This window comes from Schistocerca americana, chromosome 4 (genome assembly GCF_021461395.2).
Source record: "Schistocerca americana isolate TAMUIC-IGC-003095 chromosome 4, iqSchAmer2.1, whole genome shotgun sequence".
In the NCBI taxonomy this organism is placed as follows: domain Eukaryota; kingdom Metazoa; phylum Arthropoda; class Insecta; order Orthoptera; family Acrididae; genus Schistocerca; species Schistocerca americana.
The window spans coordinates 826469054-826492442 of NC_060122.1; the positions used below are offsets into that span (position 1 = coordinate 826469054).

Sequence of the window (23389 nt, forward strand, 5' to 3'; positions counted from 1 at the left end):
AAGTTACATATCAGTTACGTTATTACGGGTACAATTATTTATGGTAGTTGTATTGTTCAACAGGTATTCTTTAGTGGTTGATTATTAAAAGTCAACTTTTATATTACTGTTTGAAGAGCTTATTTCAGTAGTGGAAAAGTCCATTACCTCCACTTTTCTGCCTATAATACTTCTGAAATTAATGATCCAAGCAAACGGAAAGCAAGGTTCATCTCTTGCAGATTTTTCAGCGCTCATTTAGCTTTAGGACTCTGTATCTCAAAATGAACAAACATGGACTTGTACCACTATTGAAATAAGCCCTTCATTTCAAATAATTGCGGTGCGCAGGTCTACTTTCTGCTTTAGGCATTTAGGTAAGACAGCCGTTACATTTTGGTTTAAACGTGCTCCAAACTAAGCTTTTGCGAACATTAAACATGAAAAAAGTCACTCATTGCTCATAGCTGCTGTTTAAAAAATTTTTATTGTCGCCAGGGTGCCGAGCGGTTCTAGGCGCTGCAGTCTGGAACCGCGCGACCGCTACGGTCGCAGGTTCGAATCCTGCCTCGGGCATGGATGTGTGTGATGTCCTTAGGTTAGTTAGGTTTAAGTAGTTCTAAGTTCGAGGGGACTGATGACCTTACAAGTTAAGTCCCATAGTGCTCAGAGCCATTTGAACCATTTTTTTAATGGTCAACAACATAGCATACAACATTCCACTTCGCACCTTAATTCTTAATATCAGTTTTTGTAGATTACACACTCTTTACATGTTTGATCATCAGTTTTAGTGTATTTCTGTTCTGAAGTTATGGTTACTTTCATAGCTAGTTTTATTTCTTTTCATAAAATAAAGTCTGTCTTTCTTATTGAAAACTTTAAATATCTTCCAGCGAAATATTCACTTACTTGCCCATACAAAATGCTAGGCAGTTTAACATCACTGTTACGAACAGTATGGCGTTACTTTGGACGGTGTAGTCCTTCGTCTCTTTCCTTCTTCTTCCTTTTCTTGCCTTTTTATTTTTGAATTCAGTATATGAAAACTGACAAGCCATTTCTTACTAAAATATGCACAAACACTATTAAAAAGTTTTTAGAGAACAGTCCGATCTTTTTTTTTCTTAATCTTAGTATTGGTTTCCCTCCAGCTCCTGTTTCAAACACGAAACAAAAATGGTTCAAATGGCTCTGAGCACTATGGGACTTAACATCTATGGTCATCAGTCCCCTAGAACTTAGAACTACTTAAACCTAACTAACCTAAGGACAGCACACAACACCCAGCCATCACGAGGCAGAGCAAATCCCTGACCCCGCCGGGAATCGAACCCGGGAACCCGGGCGTGGGAAGCGAGAACGCTACCGCACGACCACGAGATACGGGCTAAACACGAAACCTACCACAGCTGAGTGCTTTGCTCTTTTGCAGGTGTACAACATGGAGGGTGAGAAGATACTGGAGCTGTCCGGTGAGAACGGCCCGTTCAACTGCCCCGAGTGCGTGGCCATCGACCGTAGCGGCAGGATCATCGTGGGCGACAGCGGCAACCAGCGCGTGCAGGTGGGTGAGCCGGCGGTCGGTCGGTGGCCGGCTCTGCCGTCACGGGTTCCCGCACGGCGGCGCCTGCGCTACCTACCGATCTGTGAGATCTACTTCCGGCCAGTTACAAAGAGCCAACTAAGAGATCTGTGGCAACATTAGTGCAGGGTCGTGAACGACCAATGTGTAGCACATGCAAAGAGCGACAGAATGATGCTGTAACAACCTCGCAGAAAATGATAAAAACAGGAAAAGATGTTAGGGTTTCTCCGTTCTGTCGACGACGAGATCATTAGATACGGGACACAATCTCGCTTTTAAAGGGACTGAGAAGGTAACATGCTATGTTCTTCTCGAATGAACCACACCAGCTTTCCTCTTCGCCGATTTAAGGAAACCTAAGTTAACGTGATTGCTCCTTATCTTCCAGAAGGCGTCCGATACGATTCCGCACTGTCGCATAAAGGTGAAATACGAATGTACCGGTTGTTGGGTCGGCAGTGTGATTGCATTCCAGAGTTCCTAGCAAACAGAACACGACAAGTCTTTCATAATGGAGAGAAATCGTCAGAGGTAAACGTAACTTTGGGTGCATCCCAAGGGAGTGTATCTACATCTATACTCTGCGAGCAACCGTGAGGTGCATGGCAGAGGGTGCGTCTCATTGCACGAGTTATTAGGATTTCTTCCTGTTCCATTCATCTATGGAGCGCGGGAAGAATATTTGTTTGAATGTCTCTGTGCGTGCAATAATTATTCTAATGTTATCCTCACGATCCCTGTGTTACCGATTCTCAGGGGTTTGTAGTATAGCCCTACAGAAATCATTTAAAGCAGGTTCTTCAAACTTTGTTAATAGACTTTCTCGGGACAGTTTACTTCTGTCTGCAAGAGCTTGCCAGTTCGCTTCCTTCAGTATCTCTTTGATACTTTCCCATAGATTAAACAAGCCTGTGACCATTCGTGTTGCTCTTCTCTGTATACGTCTGTATCCTATCTGGTACGGGTCCCACACACTTTGGCAATATTCTAGAACCAGCCACGCGAGTGATTTGTAAGCAATCTCCTCTGCAGACTCACCGCACTTCAGCAGTATTCTACCAACAACCCGCTTTACCCACAACTGATCCTATGTGATCATTCCACTCCATATTCCTACAAAGTGTTACACGTCGGTATTTGTGTTACTTAGCCGATTCCAGCTGTTACACAATGATATTATAGACACAGAAAACTACATTTTTTCGTTTTGTGAAGTGCAAAATTTTACATTTCTGAACATTCGGTGTAAGTTGCCAACCTTTGCGCCACGTTGAAATCATTTCAAGATCTGGCTGAATATTTATCAAGCTTCTCTCAGATAGTACTTCATTATACGTAACTGCATCACCTGCAAAAACCCTAATTTTACTATTAACATTGTCTGCAAGTTCATTAACATACAACGTGAAAAGCAAGGGTCCCAATACACTCCTCTGGGCCACATCCGAAATTATTTCTACATCTGACAATGACTCTCTGTCCAAGACAACATGTTGCGTACTTCCTACCAAAAGGACCAGCCGCTGTGGCCAAGCGGTTCTAGGCGCTTCAGTCCGGAACCGCGCTGCTGCTACGCTCGCAGGTTCGAATCCTGCCTCGGGCATGGATGTGTGTGATGTCCTTAGGTTAGTTAGGTTTAAGTTGTTCTAAGTTTTAGGGGACTGATGACCTCAGACGTTAAGTCCCATAGTGCTCTGAGCCATTTGAACCATCTGAACGCTACCAAAAAGTCCTCAATCCAGTCACAATTTTTTCTTGATACTCCGTACGATCGAACTTTTGGCACTAAAAGTAGGTGTGGTTCTGAGTCAAATGATTTTCGTTAATTAATAAATACTGCATCTACTTGACTGCGTTGATCCAAAGCTTTCAGTATGTCATGTCAGAAAAGTGCAAGTCGGGCTTCAAACGAATGATGTTATTCGAATCCATACTGGTTGTCATGTAGGAGGTCATTCTCTTCAGGGTACCTCATTATTTTTGAGCTCAGAATATGCTGTGAGATTCTACAATAAATCTATGTCAAGGTAATTGTACGGCAGTTTTGAGGATCACATCTACTATCCTTCCTGTAGACGGGTGTGACCTGTGCCTTCTTCCAAGAACTGGCCTCGGATTGCTGTTAGAGAGATCTACGGTAGATTATAGTTACAAGAGGGGCTAACTCAGTCGCAAATTCAGTATAGGATGTGACGGGGGTCCATTGGGCTGGGGATTTTATTCAATTTCAATGATTTCAGATGTTTTTCAACACCACTGACACTAATACTTGTTTCATTCATCTCTCCAGAGGTACGATAATTAAATTGGGACAGTTCTCGTGGGTTTTCTTTTGTAAAGGAACACTTAAAGACGGAGTTACGCATTTCAGCTTTTGCTTTGCTATCCTCAATTTCAGTTCCTGCCTCATTCGCTAGGGACTGGATTCTAGCTTGCCACTAACAGCTTTTAAATACGACCAGAATATCTTTCGGTCCTGTGAAAGATCACTTGACAATATTCTGCTACTGTAGTCATTGAAGGCATCACGCATTGCCCTCTTGACAGCCAAACGCGTTTCATTCAGCATCTTCCTATCTGTAGCCCTGCGCTTTGTTTTACACCTATTATGCAGTAATCTCTGTTTCTTTAGAAATTTCTTTACATTGAGTGCATACCATGGAGGTTTCCCCCATTATGAACTGTTCTACTGGGTACATATCTACCCAGCGCTTGATCAACTATCGTTTTAAACTTGAGCCAGACTTCCTCTAAATGCTCCTGCCCTGTGCTGAAAGTTTCAATTTCCTCACTGCAATATGACACTTCCGATTTTTTATCTAGTTTACTGAACATGTATATCTTTCTGCATGTTTCAGTTGTCCTTTGTACTTCGGTAATCATTCTCACAACAACAGCGTCATGGTCTCTGATACCAGTTTCGATGTGGACATCCTCAAAGACGTCAGGTCTATCTGTCGCCGTTAGATTCAGTATATTTCCATCATGATTGGGGTTTTGAACTACGTTTTCTAGGTAGTTTTCAGATAAGGCGTTTAGTAATGTTTCACAGGATGTCTTATGACCCCAAACACTAACAAAGCTATAATTACCAGTAGATTATTTGATGATTAAAGTCTCCACTTACGATTACAGCATAACTGGGGAACGTACGTACAAGCGAACTGAGATTTTGTCTAAAGTTTTCGGTTACAGTAGGAGATGAGTCTGGTGGGCGATAGAAGGTTCCAGTTATCATTTTACTTTCACTCTTGATGTCTTGCGGAAACAATCTCACATGCAGTTTCTATCTCGGAGTGTAAAGGACCACTACTGTTCAAGATAGGTACTAACACAATAAGGACCAGACAGCTTTGTTACCGCAATAGGTAGGCATCGTGAGCTGCCTGACTTGTATGCAGCCCGCACAACAGAGCTGTCGCGCAGGTCCTCGCAGCCATTTGTGTATATAGTCCGTGAGACGAGTGATCGGTAGTTCCAGTTCCGGCGAACAGACGGCGCTGTTGCCGAACGTGGCTCACAGCACGCGGCGCCCTGTCTGCTGCTGCACGCACTCTCCAGCAGCAGGAATACAAGCCAGACAAAATACAAGTCGTACTGGTACGCGTGAATTTATTTAAAGTTGATGCTTGAAGTATATTAACTCGAAAACTGATAAGAGCTATTTAGTACAATTATCTAAGATGCTGAAACATAATAAAGTTATTTGTTAAACTTCACAACTGAAATGAAAACTATTTTCGCAAGTTGTTGAACATTAGCAGTTTTGGTTTCCATTGTTAAGTATTAGCATTATTAATTTGTTCTACTACAAGCTACAGAATAATTGGTCAGTGTATTAACAGTTATAATCTGAAGAAAGTACTCACAATATGATGATCTGGTTGTAGATCGATAGCAAACTCCCTCCTTACATTCCTGAATAAGTTGTAGTTACTGTGATGGAAAAACACCACTCACATCACTGTCAGAATCTGATTTGACATTGTCTTCCTCAGCACTACTCGAACTATCACTGCTCTCTCCCAGATGTATAATTAAATTTTCGATGCATTCTTCCACAACCCCTTCGGTTTTGGCCGCCTCTCTGATGGCACTTGCAGTGCTGTTTACAATTTTAGCCCACGTCTCGCTTGTCACTTTATTGATAGCTGCTGGAAGGAGAGTTTCCACTTCAGAGATCGTGAATTTTTTATTGTTTGCAGCAATGTAATTTTTTATCCGCGCCCACACTCCTTCAATTGCATTGAAGTGACAGTGGTATGGAGGAAGCCGAACGATTTCATACCCGTGCCTTTTAGCAATCTCGTCAATTACATATGTTGGAAATTGGGGTTTCTTTTGTGCCACAATTTCGACCAGTTCCGCCTTCCTTAAATCTTCTCTGAAATCTACTTTTCGCCGTTTCAACCACTGAATGATATAGTCTTTTTTTGTTGCCATGGTTGGTGCCTTATCGTGAACAACGGAATGATAAGGCGCATTGTCCATAACAATCACTGATGTACTTGTCAGATTCGTCATAAGCGATGACTCGAACTATTCTTGAAATACTACACTGTTCATTTCTTCATGGTAATCTCCCGTCTTTTTTGACCGAAACATTTTCAAGCAGTTTGGCACAAAACCTTTCGATGTTCCTGCATGTAAGACAATAAAACGCCCTCCTTTGCCAACAGGCACTGCCATTGTCCCCTCGGGCGTTCCATCATTCCAGCCTCTACGTAAAGAATGGCTGGCATTTACCCAAGTTTCATCTAACCACACTATACTTTCGAATTCCACACCCATGATCCTGCGCAGAAATCTGCATCGCTATGCAACTACATCTGTCCTTTCCATTAATATTTGGCGTCCGTTAAACATGAATAGCTGAAGCCTATGTCTTTCAACACTGTACGCAATGAAAATTTGCTCCCTTTAAAAAGATCGTCTTTCTGAAGCGACACCTGTAATTTAGATAGAGTGGGATGTTCCCTTCTCTTATAATAGCTGTATATATGACGACGAATAGCGTCTTTCTGAAAATCGTCCAAAGCTGTCACCTGCTTATTTCTCGGTCGCTTCTTTCCTGGTGTGTGCAGCTTTGTTGTGCCACTCACGTCACAATCTACACTATACTGTTCTTTCCCTATCTTTACAACAGTGTTCTTACTTATTTTCAATGCTGCTGCAGTTCTCTTCACAACCTGAACAGCAGAAATTAAGGGCCCGCCTTTGTACTTTTCTTTCTCAAAGTAATCCCTCACAGAGCACACGAATTCACGGGCCTGGGTGTGTAGCACACTTTTCTTCCTCCGTTTCACTTCTTGTGTTGGGCTGGTACTACTCGCCGCACTAGACATTGTTTACAACGAAACATAAACAAAGAAACACAAAAAACAACAAAAACGAAATAAACTGCGAATTCAACTTCAGACAAACGACGAACGACCGCACCGCCTGCACGCGAGACACTGGTAAGTTTCATAAGCGCGCGCGACCGGGTTTCAGGGCGGCAACGTTGCCCCTTGCTACCCGCTCAGAGTCAGGCCGTCATTGGCTGCCTGCCTGCGGTCGCTAGGCAACGGAAAGACGCTACCTAGCTGTCAATACCAAAGACTCGTCTCCCAGACTATACATAACAGTATTTTTTCGGCTAGTTTTTTCATCCCCCCCCCCCCCCCCCTCCCCCACCGTAAACCAGTTTCCATCTCATCAGCTTCGCATCTTTTTATTTTACACTTTGAACAGAAAACGTTTCTCCTCATTATGAAACAGTTTTTATGCATGCAGAAAATACCACTTTTACAAACTATAATTGCAAAAAGGTGGGAATTTAAGGAGATGGGACCTGGATAAACTAAAAGAACCAGAGGTTGTACAGAGATTCAGGGAGAGCATAAGGGAGCAATTGACAGGAATGGGGGAAATAAATACAGTAGAAGAAGAATGGGTAGCTTTGAGGGATGAAGTAGTGAAGGCAGCAGTGGATCAAGTAGGTAAAAAGACGAGGGCTAGCAGAAATCCTTGGGTAACAGAAGAAATATTGAATTTAATTGATGAAAGGAGAAAATATAAAAATGCAGTAAGTGAAACAGGCAAAAAGGAATACAAACGTCTCAAAAATGAGATCGAGAGGAAGTGCAAAATGGCTAATCAGGGATGGCTACAGGACAAATGTAAGGATGTAGAGGCCTATCTCACTAGGGGTAAGATAGATACCGCCTACAGGAAAATTAAAGAGACCTTTGGAGATAAGAGAACGACTTGTATGAATATCAAGAGCTCAGATGGAAATCCAGTTCTAAGCAAAGAAGGGAAAGCAGAAAGGTGGAAGGAGTATATAGAGGGTCTATACAAGGGCGATGTTCTTGAGGAAAATATTATGGAAATGGAAGAGGATGTAGATGAAGATGAAATGGGAGATATGATACTGCGTGAAGAGTTTGACAGAGCACTGAAAGACCTGAGTCGAAACAAGGCCCCCGGAGTAGACAATATTCCATTGGAACTACTGACGGCCGTGGGAGAGCCAGTCCTGACAAAACTCTACCTTCTGGTGAGCCAGATGTATGAAACAGGCGAAATACCCGCAGACTTCAAGAAGAATATAATAATTCCAATCCCAAAGAAAGCAGGTGTTGACAGATGTGAAAATTACCGAACTATCAGCTTAATAAATCACAGCTGCAAAATACTAACACGAATTCTTTACAGACGAATGGAAAAACTAGTAGAAGCCAACCTCGGGGAAGATCAGTTTGGATTCCGTAGAAACACTGGAACACGTGAGGCAATACTGACCTTACGACTTATCTTAGAAGAAAGATTAAGGAAAGGCAAACCTACATTTCTAGCATTTGTAGACTTAGAGAAAGCTTTTGACAATATTGACTGGAATACTCTCTTTCAAATTCTAAAGGTGGCAGGGGTAAAATACAGGGAGCGAATGGCTATTTACAATTTGTACAGAAACCAGATGGCAGTTATAAGAGTCCAGGGACATGAAAGGGAAGCAGTGGTTGGGAAGGGAGTAAGACAGGGTTGTAGCCTCTCCCCGATGTTGTTCAATCTGTATATTGAGCAAGCAGTAAAGGAAACAAAAGAAAAATTCGGAGTAGGTATTAAAATTCATGGGGTAGAAATAAAAACTTTGAGGTTCGCCGATGACATTGTAATTCTGTCAGAGACATCAAAGGACTTGGAAGAGCAGTTGAATGGAATGGACAGTGTCTTGAAAGGAGGATATAAGATGAACATCAACAAAAGCAAAACAAGAATAATGGAATGTAGTCTAATTAAGTCGGGTGATGCTGAGGGAATTAGATTAGGAAATGAGGCACTTAAAGTAGTAAAGGAGTTTTGCTATTTGGGGAGCAAAATAACTGATGATGGTCGAAGTAGAGAGGATATAAAATGTAGGCTGGCAATGGCAAGGAAAGCGTTTCTGAAGAAGAGAAATTTGTTAACATCCAGTATTGATTTAAGTGTCAGGAAGTCATTTCTGAAAGTATTAGTATGGAGTGTAGCCATGTATGGAAGTGAAACATGGACGATAAATAGTTTGGACAAGAAGAGAATAGAAGCTTTCGAAATGTGGTGCTACAGAAGAATGCTGAAGATTAGATGGGTAGATCATATAACTAATGAGGAAGTATTGAACTGGATTGGGGAGAAGAGAAGTTTGTGGCACAACTTGACCAGAAGAAGGGATCGGTTGGTAGGACATGTTCTGAGGCATCAAGCGATCACCAATTTAGTATTGGAGGGGAGCGTGGAGGGTAAAAATCGTAGAGGGAGACCAAGAGATGAATACACTAAGCAGATTCAGAAGGATGTAGGTTGCAGTAGGTACTGGGAGATGAAGAAGCTTGCACAGGATAGAGTAGCATGGAGAGCTGCATCAAACCAGTCTCACGACTGAAGACCACAACAACAACAACAACAATTGTCATGTACACTTCATGTGCATACAATCAACATAATCCAGCAGCCATATGTCTCATTCACTCCCTCCGTGGACCGGATGATTTTATAATGTAATTACTATTCTATTCTATTCTATTGATCGAATCGCCGCCGCGCGGGATTAGCCGAGCGGTCTCGGGCGCTGCAGTCATGGACAGTGCGGCTGGTCCCGGCGGAGGTTCGAGTCCTCCCTCGGGCATAGGTGTGTGTGTCTTTCTCTTTAGGATAATTTAGGTTAAGTAGTGTATAAGCGTAGGGACTGATGACCTTAGCAGTTAAGTCCCATAAGATTTCACACACATTTGAACATTCTTTTGATCGAATTACACTACTGGCCATTAAAATTGCTACACCACGAAGATGACGTGCTACAGACGCGAAATTTAACCGACAGGAAGAAGATGCTATGATACGCAAATGATAAGCTTTTCAGAGCATTCACACAAGGTTGGCGCCGGTGGCGACACCTACAACGTGCTGACATGAGGAAAGTTTCCAACCGATTTCTCATACACAAACAGCAATCGACCGGCGTTGCCTGGTGAAACGTTGTTATGTGCCTCGTGTAAGGAGGAGAAATGCGTACCATCACGTTTCCGACTTTGATAAAGGTCGGATTGTAGCCTATCGCGATTGCGGTTTATCGTACCGCGACATTGCTGCTCGCGTTGATCGAGATCCAATGAGTGCTAGCAGAATATGGAATCGGTGAGTTCTAGAGGGTAATACGGAACGCCGTGCTGGATCCCAACGGCCTCGTATCACTAGCAGTCGAGATGACAGGCATCTTATCCGCATGGCTGTAACGGATCGTGCAGCCACGTCTCGATCCCTGAGTCAATAGATGGGGACGTTTGCAAGACAACAACCATCTGCACAAACAGTCCGACGGCGTTTTCAGCAGGATGGACTATCAGCTCAGAAACCATGGCTGCGGTTACCCTTGACGCTGCATCACACAGCGCCTGCGATGGTGTACTCAACGACGAACCTGGGTGCACGAATGGCAAAACGTCATTTTTTCGGGTATATCCACGTTCTGTTTACAGCCTCATGATGGTCGCATCCGTGTTTGGCGACATCGCGGTGAACGCACATTGGAAGCATGTATTCGTCATCGCCATACTGGCGTATCACCCAGCGTGATGGTATGGGGTGCCATTGGATACACGTCATGGCCACATCTTGTTCACATTGACGGCACTTTGAACAGTGGACGTTACATTTCAGATGTGTTACGACCCGTGTCTCTATCCTTCATTCGATCCTTGTGAAACCCTACATTCCAGCAGGATAATGCACGACCGCATGTTCGGGCCTTTCTGGATACAGAAAATGTTCGACTGCTGCCCTGGCGAGCACATTCTCCAGATCTCTCACCAATTGAAAACGTCTGGTCAATGGTGGCCGAGCAACTGGCTCTTCACAATACGCCATTCACTACTCTTGATGAACTGTGGTATCGTGTTGAAGCTGCATGGGCAGCTGTACCTGTACACGCCATCCAAGCTCTGTTTGACTCAATGCCGAGGCGTATCAAGGCCGTTATTACGGCCAGAGGTGGTTGTTCTGGATACTGATTTCTCAGGATCTATGCACCCAAACTACGTGAAAATGTAATAACATGGCAGTCCTAGTATAATATATTTGTCCAATGAACACCCGTTTATCATCTGCATTTCTTCTTGGTGTAGTAATTTTAATTGCCAGTAGCGTATGTGCAAAACTAACAAACAAAAACAAAGAAGTCGTCGGTTCGCATTTGCTCATTTCTGATTCTTTCCCTACCAATTCTACCAATATTACCGGTAATCTTCCACTTACTATCTCCATTGTTGTTATTGTTGTGGTCTTCAGTACTGAGACTGGTTTGATGCAGCTCTCATGGCATACAGTAAAGCTGCGTGCCCTCGGGAAAAATTACGGCTGTAGTTTCCCCTTGCTTTCAGCTGTTCGCAGTACCAGCACAGCAATGCCGTTTTGGTTATTGTTACAAGGCCAGATCATTCAATCATCCAGACTGTTGCCCCTGCAACTACTGAAAAGGCTGCTGCCCCTCTTCAGGAACCACACGTTTGTCTGGCCTCTCAACAGATACCCCTCCGTTGTGGTTGTACCTACAGTACGGTTATCTGTATCGCTGAGGCACGCAAGCCTCCCCACCAGCGGCAAGGTCCATGGTTCATGGGGGGACTACCTCCCTTACACAGTGTAGTAAAACTAATGAACCGTAGTTTCGGTAGAGCGCAGATCTAACGTTCCCCTATTCCTCTCGTATGCTATCCTTCTTATAGCTAAAGTTAAGGTAAGTGGATGGTGCGCGATCTGAACACCAGAGACTTTTATTTTTATTTTTCTTTGTTTATGGGGTCAGTTTGTGTAGCTGTTTTCTCAGTAACGTACAGTTACATGAGTACGTGCTTCATCTACAACTTTCCATCTATGCTTACACGAAATTTCAACACTTGTCGTTGCTAGAGCCGTCCCCTATCACATCTGTGGAGCACTGCTACATCTGTCGCGGCCGACCGCGTGCAGGAGATGGAAAACGCCACGAAACTCTCGAACAGGCTGCGCTTTAATTACGATAACGAACAAAAAAGTATCAGATCAAAACAGTATAGCGGCGTAGTTGCAGCACCTAGATACGGTTTTCCGAAAGAATGTTTGCAGCTATCTCTGGATGCAGCGTGCCATAAAATCGAAGGATCCCAGATTACAGTGTGCAGAGCAAGGAGAGAAACCTGTTGCGACGGCGTTTACCCCGCTCGTCGGTAATGCATCGATGAAACGTGGAAAAATACTCCAGAATTATAACTTGGCACTCCGCGTAATATCAAAGCCTTATCGATGTTTGTTAAGGACAACCTAGGACTAATACCAGCAGTCTGCCTGACTCTGCCCCAATACGAGAAAGTGTACGATGGCCAGACGATCCAGACTGTGTAGGAACAATGTGCGGAGCACAGGCGTCCCACAAACAAAGAACAACAGACGAAGTCAGTTGCCGCAGACTCTGCGTCCGTCTCCGAAGGTCCTACTATGACTTACAGCGGCACCAAGTTGTTAAAACAGGTCACCAAATTCCTGGAAAGCGCTTGAAAAGAACATGTACGAGGCGTGTTTTTTAAGAAAGTACCGTTTTGAAATTGAAAAAAGACGTGCTAAGATATCTCAATAATTCTATTTTTACATGAAAGCCTGTACCTCAATCAACGCACTGACGTCATTACAGTCTGATTCGTCCTTGTTTACGTTGTGTACTGAGTGTTTAAGATGCCTCCGATAATCGTGAGTCCCGCCGACCATGAAGTACGAGCTGTTATAAGATTTCTTAGTGCTAAAGGCCTAAAAGCGATCGATATTCATCGTGAGATCTGTGCACTTTACGGAGAAAACATTATGAGTGATGGAATGGTAAGAAAGTTGGTGAGAGCATTTAAAGATGGCGGCACAAATGTGCATGTTGGACAATGGAGTGGCCGTCCTTCGGTCGGTAATGAAAGTTTGGTGCAAGAAGTGGACAATAAGGTGAGAGAAAATAGACGCTTTACGATTTCCTCCTTGCGGGATGACTTTCCTAATGTTTCTCGTAGCGTTTTGTATGGCTTTGTGACCGAGCACTTGAATTACCGAAAATCGTGCGTATCTTGGGTACCGAAAATGTTGACAGATGTGCACAAAACCAAACTTTAGACAGTGCATTGACTTTCCTTGAGCGGTACCACAACGACGGTGATGATTTCTTAAGCCAAATTGTTACGGGCGCTGAAACATGGGTGGCCTACGTCACACCAGAATCAAAGCAACAGTCCACGGAAGTTGAGCAAGGGCATCGTTTTGCTGCAAGACAATGCCCGTCCGCATGTCGCGAATTACACCAAAGATCTCATCACATCTTTTCGATGGGAAACTCTAGATCATCCTCCGTACAGCCCCGATCTTGCGCCCAGTGACTACCATCTGTTCCTGCACTTGAAGAAACACATGGGTGGTCAGCGTCTTCAAGACGATGACGAAGTCAAAACAGTGGTGATGGAGTGGTTAACAAGTCAGGCGGCAGAGTTCTATGAGGAGGGTATTCAAAAACTGGTGCAACGTTATGACAAGTGCCTCAATATTGACGGAAATTATGTAGAAAAGTAGATTAAGGTGCAGGCTTTCATGTAAAAATAAAATTATTGAGGTATCTTAGCACGTCTTTTTCTAATTTCAAAACGGTACTTACGTAAAAAAAAAACGCCTCGTCGATATCCGGTTGCCTGATGAACTAATAGATTAAGGTTGTGGTTTGCAACTAAGTAAGGTCTGGGACTTAACCTCGAGCGTGCCCAGAGCACAGGGGCAGTCTGTGGGGAGACCCAGCCACGCCACGACACTGAGGAGCTGGCTGGGACCACACCACTCCGAGTGTATACGTATAGGAAATATTTTGGGTTTGTGACGTTGGACTGTTTTTAGGAGTCTTAGGAACTGCATCCTATGGAACTGAGCTGTATAGTTATCTTATTACTCAGTATCGAGTTCTGTAGATTTCAGATCATCCACAGATGATCTTTATCAGATGAGAACAAACTATACACAAAGTGTTTGCAATGACTGCATCTAGCGCCTCATAAAATATTACTCATACAACCGTTACACATGTATTACGCACAATGTCACGTAATTATATAGAAATACACTTGCACAAAATATTGAGCTGTATATTCCTCAAATGCTGTGCTTATAAATCTGAAACGTTCTACAGCAATATAATATATGCAATATTCAACATGGCATGTCTCTGTCTTTGGATATAAACATGAAGGTGTCAGGAACTGCTCAAAGTCCCTAGTCTATTGCTGCTATTGACCAAATATCTTAATTTAGAGCACCAACACATTGGTAAAAGTTAATCTTCAAAACTCATTGTGTCTAATTACAACACAGAACCATATGCAATTACAAGAAAACCTCTTAAAATTAAAAATTAGTGTAGAATCAGTCTGTATACTTATAATACGTTCATCTTAAAAGCTGGTGAAGACATGTCCCTGTATTTTTTTTAGACATGTAGCCTAACTATGTTGAAAGTACAAACATATTCTGATTATAAAAAGAAAAACGTTTTACAAAATTAGTCCATTCTCACTAAAAAGAATGTTCAAATGTGTGTGAAACCTTATTGGACTTAACTTCTAAGGTCATCAGTCCCTAAACTTACACACTACTTAACCTAAATTATTCTAAGGACAAACACACACACACCCATGCCCGAGGGAGAACTCGAACCTCCGCCGGGACCAGCCACACAGTCCATGACTGCAGCGCCCTAGACCGCTCGGCTTTAAAAATATGATCATACTCCAGTTATAAAATCTAATTGTTTCACAATCGTAGTCCAGTTAATTAGAAGTGTAACCGTAGTCTAATCCTACAAAGCATATTGTAATCGGATTGGTTCAAAATGATTCAAATGGCTCTGAGCACTATGGGACTTAACTTCTGAGGTCATCAGTCCGCTAGACGTAGAACTACTTAAACCTAACTAACCTAAGGACAGCACACACATCCGTGCCCGAGGCAGGATTTGAACCTGCGACTGTAGCAGCAGTGCGGTTCCGGACTGACGCGCCTGCAACCGCTCTGCCACAACGGCCGGCGTACTCGCATTCATCAAATCAAACTACAGACTTGTAGTATCGAACTTCACCAGCTGTGAATATTTTTAGTGTTGACTAGGCAGAGCCTCTGACCACTGATATGTCTGGACCCAGTCGCCAAATCCTGGTCCCGCACCAAATTTTCAACTTTCCCCATTGATTTCAACCAATGCCTGCTTGCGGCCAAGATCTGTAATTTCTTTGTGTCTTAATTCACTCTAGCTGCTGGATCAAAAAATAGAGTCTGTTCTTTCAAACATGTCCAAAAGAATGGACACCACATATATTTATTTTTGCTTTACAGTGTTCACCAAACCTCAATAATGCATTGTCATTCCATTGTTTAATTTTGTGGTGGTGTTGTTGTCATTACGTTTATAGTCATGTGTTGTATTTAGGCAGTGAGTTAGTTTTAAAGTTAACTATTTAAAATATGTTTGTACCCTAAGTCGACTCTGAACAATGGCGGCAACAGACGAGGAGTCTAGTGCCTGGTGAGGCGGCCACACGCCACGCAATGTTGTCCTGCGGGTTGCCGCCCTGTCAGACGCCTACAGCCGACCCCACTCAACCTCACTGCGACATGCGCTGCAGTAACGAGGGCGCTACGATTACCGGACACAGCCGGCGATAGCTCGCCGCCGCAGGTCACGTGACTCCGGCCAACTTCCCGGTATTCATACGCCGGGAAGCGTTTCTAGGATCACCACCTGCTTGACCGAAAGAACAGGCGCCACGCGTTCATATAATCGATTCGCCTAGATGGACCGTGGATCCACCCCATTCAGCACTCATGCACAAGTACGTCCGACGTCCTGCGGGAATCTCAGAGTAGCGAGCATGGAGCACATGGACCAAGACTGCGGATAGGCGGCGCTCGGTGGCGGTGTGGGTCGGCAGTGAGGCGTGCCGAGACAGCGTGCGCCGTTGCGATGACGCTGGGTCCCGGATGGCGCATTGGTCAACGCACCTGCCAAGTAAGCAGGAGATCCCGTCTTCGAATCCCGGTCCGGTACACATCTCCACTCGTCGCCGATGCAGATGAGACCGGTAATCCGTGTAGATCATGACGATTATTTACGTTCTTTCGTTCGTTGCTATGTGGACAGCATGTTGCTTGCTGCATGCACCATCCCACAATGGGATAGATTACTAGGTACTAAGAGATGTTCCTGCCACTTCAGTGTCTAGAATGTTAGACAAATCTAATACTGGGGATAACACATGTTACACTGTAGTAAAAGTTTCAGAGTGGGTAAGCATTGCAGTTCAGGAATGCGTAGTTTTGTGAGTATATTTTTATATAATTACGTCTCTCTGTGCATAACACACATATACTGTATGTGAGAATAATATTTTATGAGGCATAAGCTGTTGTCGTTGTATACACTTTATGTGCAGTGTGTTCTCTGTTTTGATACAGATTTGATACAGATGACCTGTGGATGGTGTGTAAATTCTGTAACGCTTATATGAAGGGCTTATTTCAATAGCGGTACAAGTCCATTTTGGTTCATTCTGAGATGCAGAGTCCTAAAGTTAAATGAGCGCTGAAAAATCTGCAGTTAAGATACCACAAATATTCAAGTATATATACTTGAATCTGCAGTTGAGATACCAGAAATATTCAAGTATATATAATTGAATATTCCAGGAATCTCAACTGCAGATTTTTCAGCGCTCATTTAACTTTAGGACCTTTCATATATATATATATATGACTGGAGCAGGAATCGTAGGATGAAATCTTGAAATGTTTATAAAGACGGTCTCACAAACTGTGGTGTTTATAAAATTACACATAGTGATCGCCCGTATTACATAGGACATACAGGGATACCGTCTAAAGCAAGATGTAAACAGCAGCTCCTAAGTTAAGGTGGGGGAAATGTATAGAATTCTACTGCTCCAACGGAGACGAGAATACTTTGAACTTTTGCATAAAGAAACCAAAGGCTATAGGCTTGACCTGCAAGAAGTGTCAGATTTTTCAACATTTCACTCACCGTGATGGATTAATTTTAAACGAACAGATGCAACTCGAAGACAGAAATTTCTTAGATAGTTTCAGATTCCTACTTTCTTAAGGAAAGTAGGAGTGCGTATGACTATAGGATTTGTCATTTTCCTCGCCTGTTAATGCTAATGGTATTTGTACTACTTCTTCGTCATGTTGTAAATATACAGGGTGTATCAAAAAGAATCATCCGATTTTTTAAAAAATCGTAACTATTATGTTCTTTGAGATATTTGCATGGACAACTTAACGTTGGAAAGAGCAGACTCTTGATTTAGCATGATAGTTTCGTTCACCACCGCGCACCCTCCTTGATCATACTGCTAGCGCCCTACCTCGCCACAAGCTCTCCTTAGGCCAAGCGTTCCGTATGTGACGCTGGTACACTGGTTGTACACTGGTGAGGAAGTACCAAATGACAACAACCATCTTGTGCATGTATTGATTATTATGGGGGTGAAACGTTTTGACTGACGCCTTTCGACTATATTTTTACATACCTCTACCACAGCGTGTAATCCAGCAAGTCCAAATAACTTTTTTGGATTCGTAAGGAGATATTATTGTATCTGTGTGTGTGTGTGTGTGTGTGTGTGTGTGTGTGTGTGTGTGTGTGTGTGTGAATCTTAACATGTTTTTACTGTTAACTTGATTACGCTGTCAGTATTTCCTTATGAAGAAGACGTTTAATAAGCCTTCCATTTCGCAACTGACTGGCTGTTTACCATTTCTACAAGAAGATCTTAATATAGAGGGTGAATATTATTGAACTATATGAAAAAAAGAACGTAAATTACTTACAAACTACGGCGTGTACACACTTTATTCAAAAGGTGCACTGTTACGGTCGCAGGTTCCAATCCTGCATCGGGCATGTATGTGTGTGATGTCCTTAGGTTAGTTAGGTTTAAGTAGTTCTAAGTTCTAGGGGACTAATGACCACAGCAGTTGAGTCCCATAGTGCTCAGAGCCATTTGAACCATTTGAACCAACAGGTGAACGTCACTACAGATATTCGGATTTAGGTTATGACGTGTTGGATATGTCTGCAGTCATTGACGATGATGTCGCGCAGACGAGTAGCGAAATTCCGCATGACCCGCTGAAGTGTTGGTGCATCGATGCTGTCGATGTCCTCCCGAATGGCTGTTTTCAGATCAGCAAAATGGTTCAAATGGCTACTCAACATCTTAGGTCATAAGTCCCCTAGAACTTAGAACTACTTAAACCTAACTAACCTAAGGACATCACACACACCCATGCCCGAGGCAGGATTCGAACCTGCGACCGTAGCAGTCCCGCGGTTCCGGACTGCAGCGCCAGAACCGCATGGCCACCGCGGCCGGCATCTGATCAGCAGTGGTTCTCGGGTAATTGCTGTACACCTTGTCTTTAATACAGCTCCACAAAAAGGAGCCGCATGTGTTCAGAGCCGGAGAATATGGCGGCCAATCGAGGCCATTACCCCAGACCCAGAATGCGATCCCCAAAGTGCTCCTCCAGGACATCAAAACCCTCTCCTGCTTCGAGAGGGTCGAGTATGAACCACGTCTTGTCAAAATTAGGGTCACTCCGGATAATGGGAATGAAATCATCTTCCAAAATCATCACCTATCGTTCGGTAGCCACCGCGCCGTCAGGGAATATCGCACCGATTGTTCCGTGACTGGACACTGCTCACCACGCAGTCACCCGCCGAGGCTGATGAGCCCTCCTCGATCACGAGATGCGGAGGATACTCAGTCCCCCGAAGGCCTCAATTTTGCTTATTGACGAACCCGTCCAAATGAAAGCGGGCTTCGTCCCTAAGCCAAACCGTACTAATTCCCATCACGCCCCGCGGCCAGCGGTACAGTTTGAACGTACTAACGCAAACAGTTGAGACGTTACAATTTTATTTCATATACACTACTGGTCATTAAAATTGCTACACCAAGAACAAATGCAGATGATAAACGGGTATTCATTGGACAAATGTATTATACTAGAACTGACATGTGATTACATTTTCACGCAATTTGGGTGCGTACATCCTGAGAAATCAGTACCCAGAACAACAACCTCTGGCCGTAATAACGACCTTGATACGCCTGGGCATTCAGTCAAACAGAGCTTGGATGGCGTGTGCAGGTACAGCTGCCCATGCAGCTTCAACACGATACCACAGTTCATCAAGTGTAGTGACTGGCGTATTGCGACGAGCCAGTTGCTCGGACAGCATTGACCAGAAGTTTTCAATTGATGACAGACCTGGAGAATGTGCTGGCCAGGCCAGCAGTAAAACATTTTCTGTATCTAGAAAGGCCCGTACAGTACCTGCAACTTGCGGTCGTGCATTATCCTGCTGAAATGTAGGGTTTCGCAGGGATCGAATGAAGGGTAGAGCCACAGGTCGTAACACATCTGAAATGTAACGTCCACTATTCAAAGTGCCGTCAATGCGAACAACATGGTGAGCGAGACGTGTAACCAATGGCACCCCATACTATCACGCCGGGTGATACGCCAGTATGGCGATAACGAATACACGTTTCCAATGTGCGTTCACCGCGATGTCGCCAAACACGGATGCGAGTACCATGATGCTGTAAACAGAACCTGGATTCATCCGAAAAAATGACGTTTTGCCATTCGTGCACCCAGGTTCGTCGTTGAGTACACCATCGCAGGCGCTCCTGTCTGTGATACAGCGTCAAGGGTAACCGCAGGCACGGTCTCCGAGCTGATAGTCCATGTTGCCGCAAACGTCGTCGAACTGTTCGTGCACATGGTTGTTGTCTTGCAAACGTCCCAATCTGTTGACTCAGGGATCGAGACGTGGCTGCACGATCCGTTACAGCCATGCGGATAAGATGCCTGTCATCTCGATTGCTAGTGATACGAGGCCGTTGGAATCCAGCACGGCGTTCCGTATTACCCTCCTGAACCCACCGATTCCATATTCTGCTAACACTCATTGGATCTCGATCAACGCGAGCAGCAATGTCGCGATACGATAAACCGCAATCGCGATAGGCTACAATCCGACCTTTATCAGAGTCGGAAACGTGACGGTACGCATTTCTCCTCCTTACACGAAGCAACACAGCAACGTTTCACCAGGCAACGCCGGTCAACTGCTGTTTGTATATGAGAAATCGGTTGGAAACTTTCGTCATGTCAGCACGCTGTAGGTGTCGCCACGGGCGTTAACCTTGTGTGAATGCTCTGAAAAGGTAATCATTTGCATATCACAGCATCTTCTTCCTGTGGTTAAATTTTGCGTCTGTAGCACATCTTTGTGGTGTTGCAATTTTAATGGCCAGTAGCGTAGTTCAGTAATGGTCTCCCTGAATTATAGGTTACTTTCAGCCGTGTCAGTGTTCACTGTTAGTTGTAACACACTCTGTAGATTAATTAATTGTATGCACAGAAGAGGTCGCATGAGCCACCTCGCTGACGTGACCCTCTTACGCAGTGGGTGTGGTGAGCTGAGTGTGAACAGTAATTCCCGGTAGACTAACGGGGGCGGCGCCGTGTGCCGGCAGGTGTTCAGCGAGGACGGGCGGCTGGTGTGCTCGCTCGGGGGCCGCAGCTCGGGCATCGGCTGGGTGTCCGGCGTGGCCGCCAGCGGCGCCGGGGAGCTGGCCCTCGCCGACGGCTCGGCGCACGCCCTCTACGTCTTCTGACCGCCGCGCCGGCTCCGCGCCTCCAGCTCCAGCGGCCGGCCAGCGCCAGCGTCGCCATCTCGCCTCCAGTCGTCCTACCTGCTCACACTACCCACTTCCGTTCTCCCCCATTGACAGCCAGAAACGTTCCACTATCTTTCAGGCGTGCATATCGGACAGTACTTCCCCTTCCACTGTTTCGGCCGTTCACCTCGGAGTCGTGTTCGAGGCGGGTCGGTGAACTAGCGGTTTAAACATTTCAGCGTACTAGACGACACGCTTAGACTCCCAAAACTCAGTCACCGACTGTCCTTAAAGATGCTGCAAGGTTAATTGCTCAGACATCGGTAGAGGAAGTATTTTTTGTATCCCGCCTGGAAAGCGTGGGTCTGCTCCTGTACACTGAAAGGTTGACCCAATGAAGGAAGTGAGTAGGAGCAGGCTAAGGTAATACACGTCGGTACTGCAGTATGAACTTAAATCACCTTTACTCTAGCAAGAAGAGTACATAACTTTGCAATGAGGTGCGAAGTGTCCTGGCCGTCTGCTCTTGATCAAGTGGGCTGAATCTACAGTGGGGCTCGCAGAGCTGAACAGCACCTGCTAGAGGGCGCTGTCGTCGCTGTCTGTCGTAGTGCCAACTTAACTGGCAGCTACTCCGTGGCATCTTAGATGTCGATACCACAGTATTGCTGTCATGGATTCACACCAGAAAAATGATACGATATTCCTCCAACCGGTAAAACTACGATAATCACTCCGCTATAAACGTCTTTTCTGTATTGTGTGATTTATTATACATGGTGAGCACAAGGTCTTGCCCTGACTATAGCAATTTATTACAGAATAACCGTTTGACATAATAAGTTACATCTGATGCCGTTACATAGGTTAGTGTTACTAGATTTTTTTTTTCCTAAGACGTTGGTAAACCTCAACGTGTGCTCCCTTGGTAGCACGGAGAATGTCGAGGCAGTATTCCAGTTCCCGCCACGTGTTTCGTAGCATGTGCTCTGTCACAGTACCCACAGCAGCTTGTATCCTAGCCTTCAGCAACTGGTGTGACGAAGACTCTGTCCTTGATATAGCCCCAGAAAAAAAAAGTCAAAGGGCTTAATGTCTGGAGAGTGGGGTGGCCAGGGTGTTAGACTGTTCCTTCCAATCCACTGGTCCGGAAATGTTTCATCCAGGAAATCACGCACTGTGAAAGCCCAGTGGGGGAGGGGGCTTTGCTCCATCTTGCTGGAAAATTATCAGTGGTTGACATTCTTCTGACTGTGGGGCAATGAACACGGTTGCAAAACGTCTAAGCAAATGTTAGCGGTAATGGATTTTTCTGCGAAGAAAAACAGTCCAAAAACCTTGTTATGCATGAGGCCACACCGAAAATTCACTTTTTCGCTGTCTCGCTGTAACTGTACAGTTGCATGAGGAGACTCTGGACCCCATATACGGACATTATGCCTATTTGCCATTCCACTGACATGAAAGGTGGATTCATCGGCAAAACATATGCGATTTAAGTAATCGTTAGCGCCATCAATCCTGTTGAGAATCTCAGTTGCAAATTCAGCACGTGTCAGCAAATCACTCGGTTGCAAGGCCTGCACGATTTGGACTTTGTAAGCATGCAACCTAAGCGCTTCATGAACAATCTTCACCACACTTGCTTGCGGTAGTTGAAGTTCGCGTGATACTTAGCGAGTTGATTTGTACGGACTCCGCTGAAACGACTGCCGAACACGATCAACAGCTGCATCACTCACACGAGGCCCGCCACTTCGAGGACGATCTTCAGCGCTGCCTGTTTCGTTAAACTTTGCATACCATCGCTTTACTGATTTAACGTCAGGAGGGCTGCGTCCATAAGAAGCCCGAAACTTAGGCTGAACACTGATGGGCGATTTCGTTTCGTGAAACCAAAGCACACATTACGCTTTCTTTTGCTTCGACGCCATTTCGCCAGCAACTAACGTGACATAACAGACCGCGTCGGTATTGTGGAGCACTAGCGCCATCTGTTGGTCACAACAACTAGTAACACTAACCCATGTAATGGCATGAAATGTAACTTATTATGTCAAACCGTTATTCTGTTATAAATTTTTATAATCAGGGCAAGACTTTGTGCTCACGAGAACCATGTAGTTTTCCAAGTAATTTGTGATTTGTAGTTCCATATTTCCAAAGAGTCAACTAATGGAACACTAATATGTATGAGCTTTAGTATTAAGCAGACACAGTAAGACAATACTGTCATTATGGTAAATGATGAACGTGCTTCAAAACGTTGAAGGCTTACCGCATCTTGAACATTTGCTATTGGATGTCCGTGCAACATTATGAACATATCTTGTCTTGAAATTTACACCAAAATTATTGAACAAGGTTCCCTGGAAACGCAATCTGATTTCAATAATGACACTTTCGTTGCGGCAGACGTTCCGCAAGCGCAACAAGGGGCTACTCTGAAAGATTTAGGTTTCAACACTGAGTACAAACACTGCATAATTAACTGTCATCGTGTGTTAAGCTGTTCCTTATAGGCTCAGCTTGTACAGGG

General features: G+C 44.4%; 1 protein-coding gene across 1 annotated transcript in view; it reads left to right on the top strand.

Moving 5' to 3' along the window:
* The window catches only part of LOC124613836, a 185801-nt gene extending 164954 nt beyond the window's left edge, over positions 1-20847 (top strand). Inside the window, exons 13-14 of the mRNA XM_047142558.1 lie at positions 1415-1546; positions 20677-20847. Coding sequence (XP_046998514.1) covers positions 1415-1546; positions 20677-20847 — 303 coding nt within the window. The remainder of the gene's footprint in view (positions 1-1414; positions 1547-20676) is intronic.
* Positions 20848-23389: the final 2542 nt, after the last annotated feature.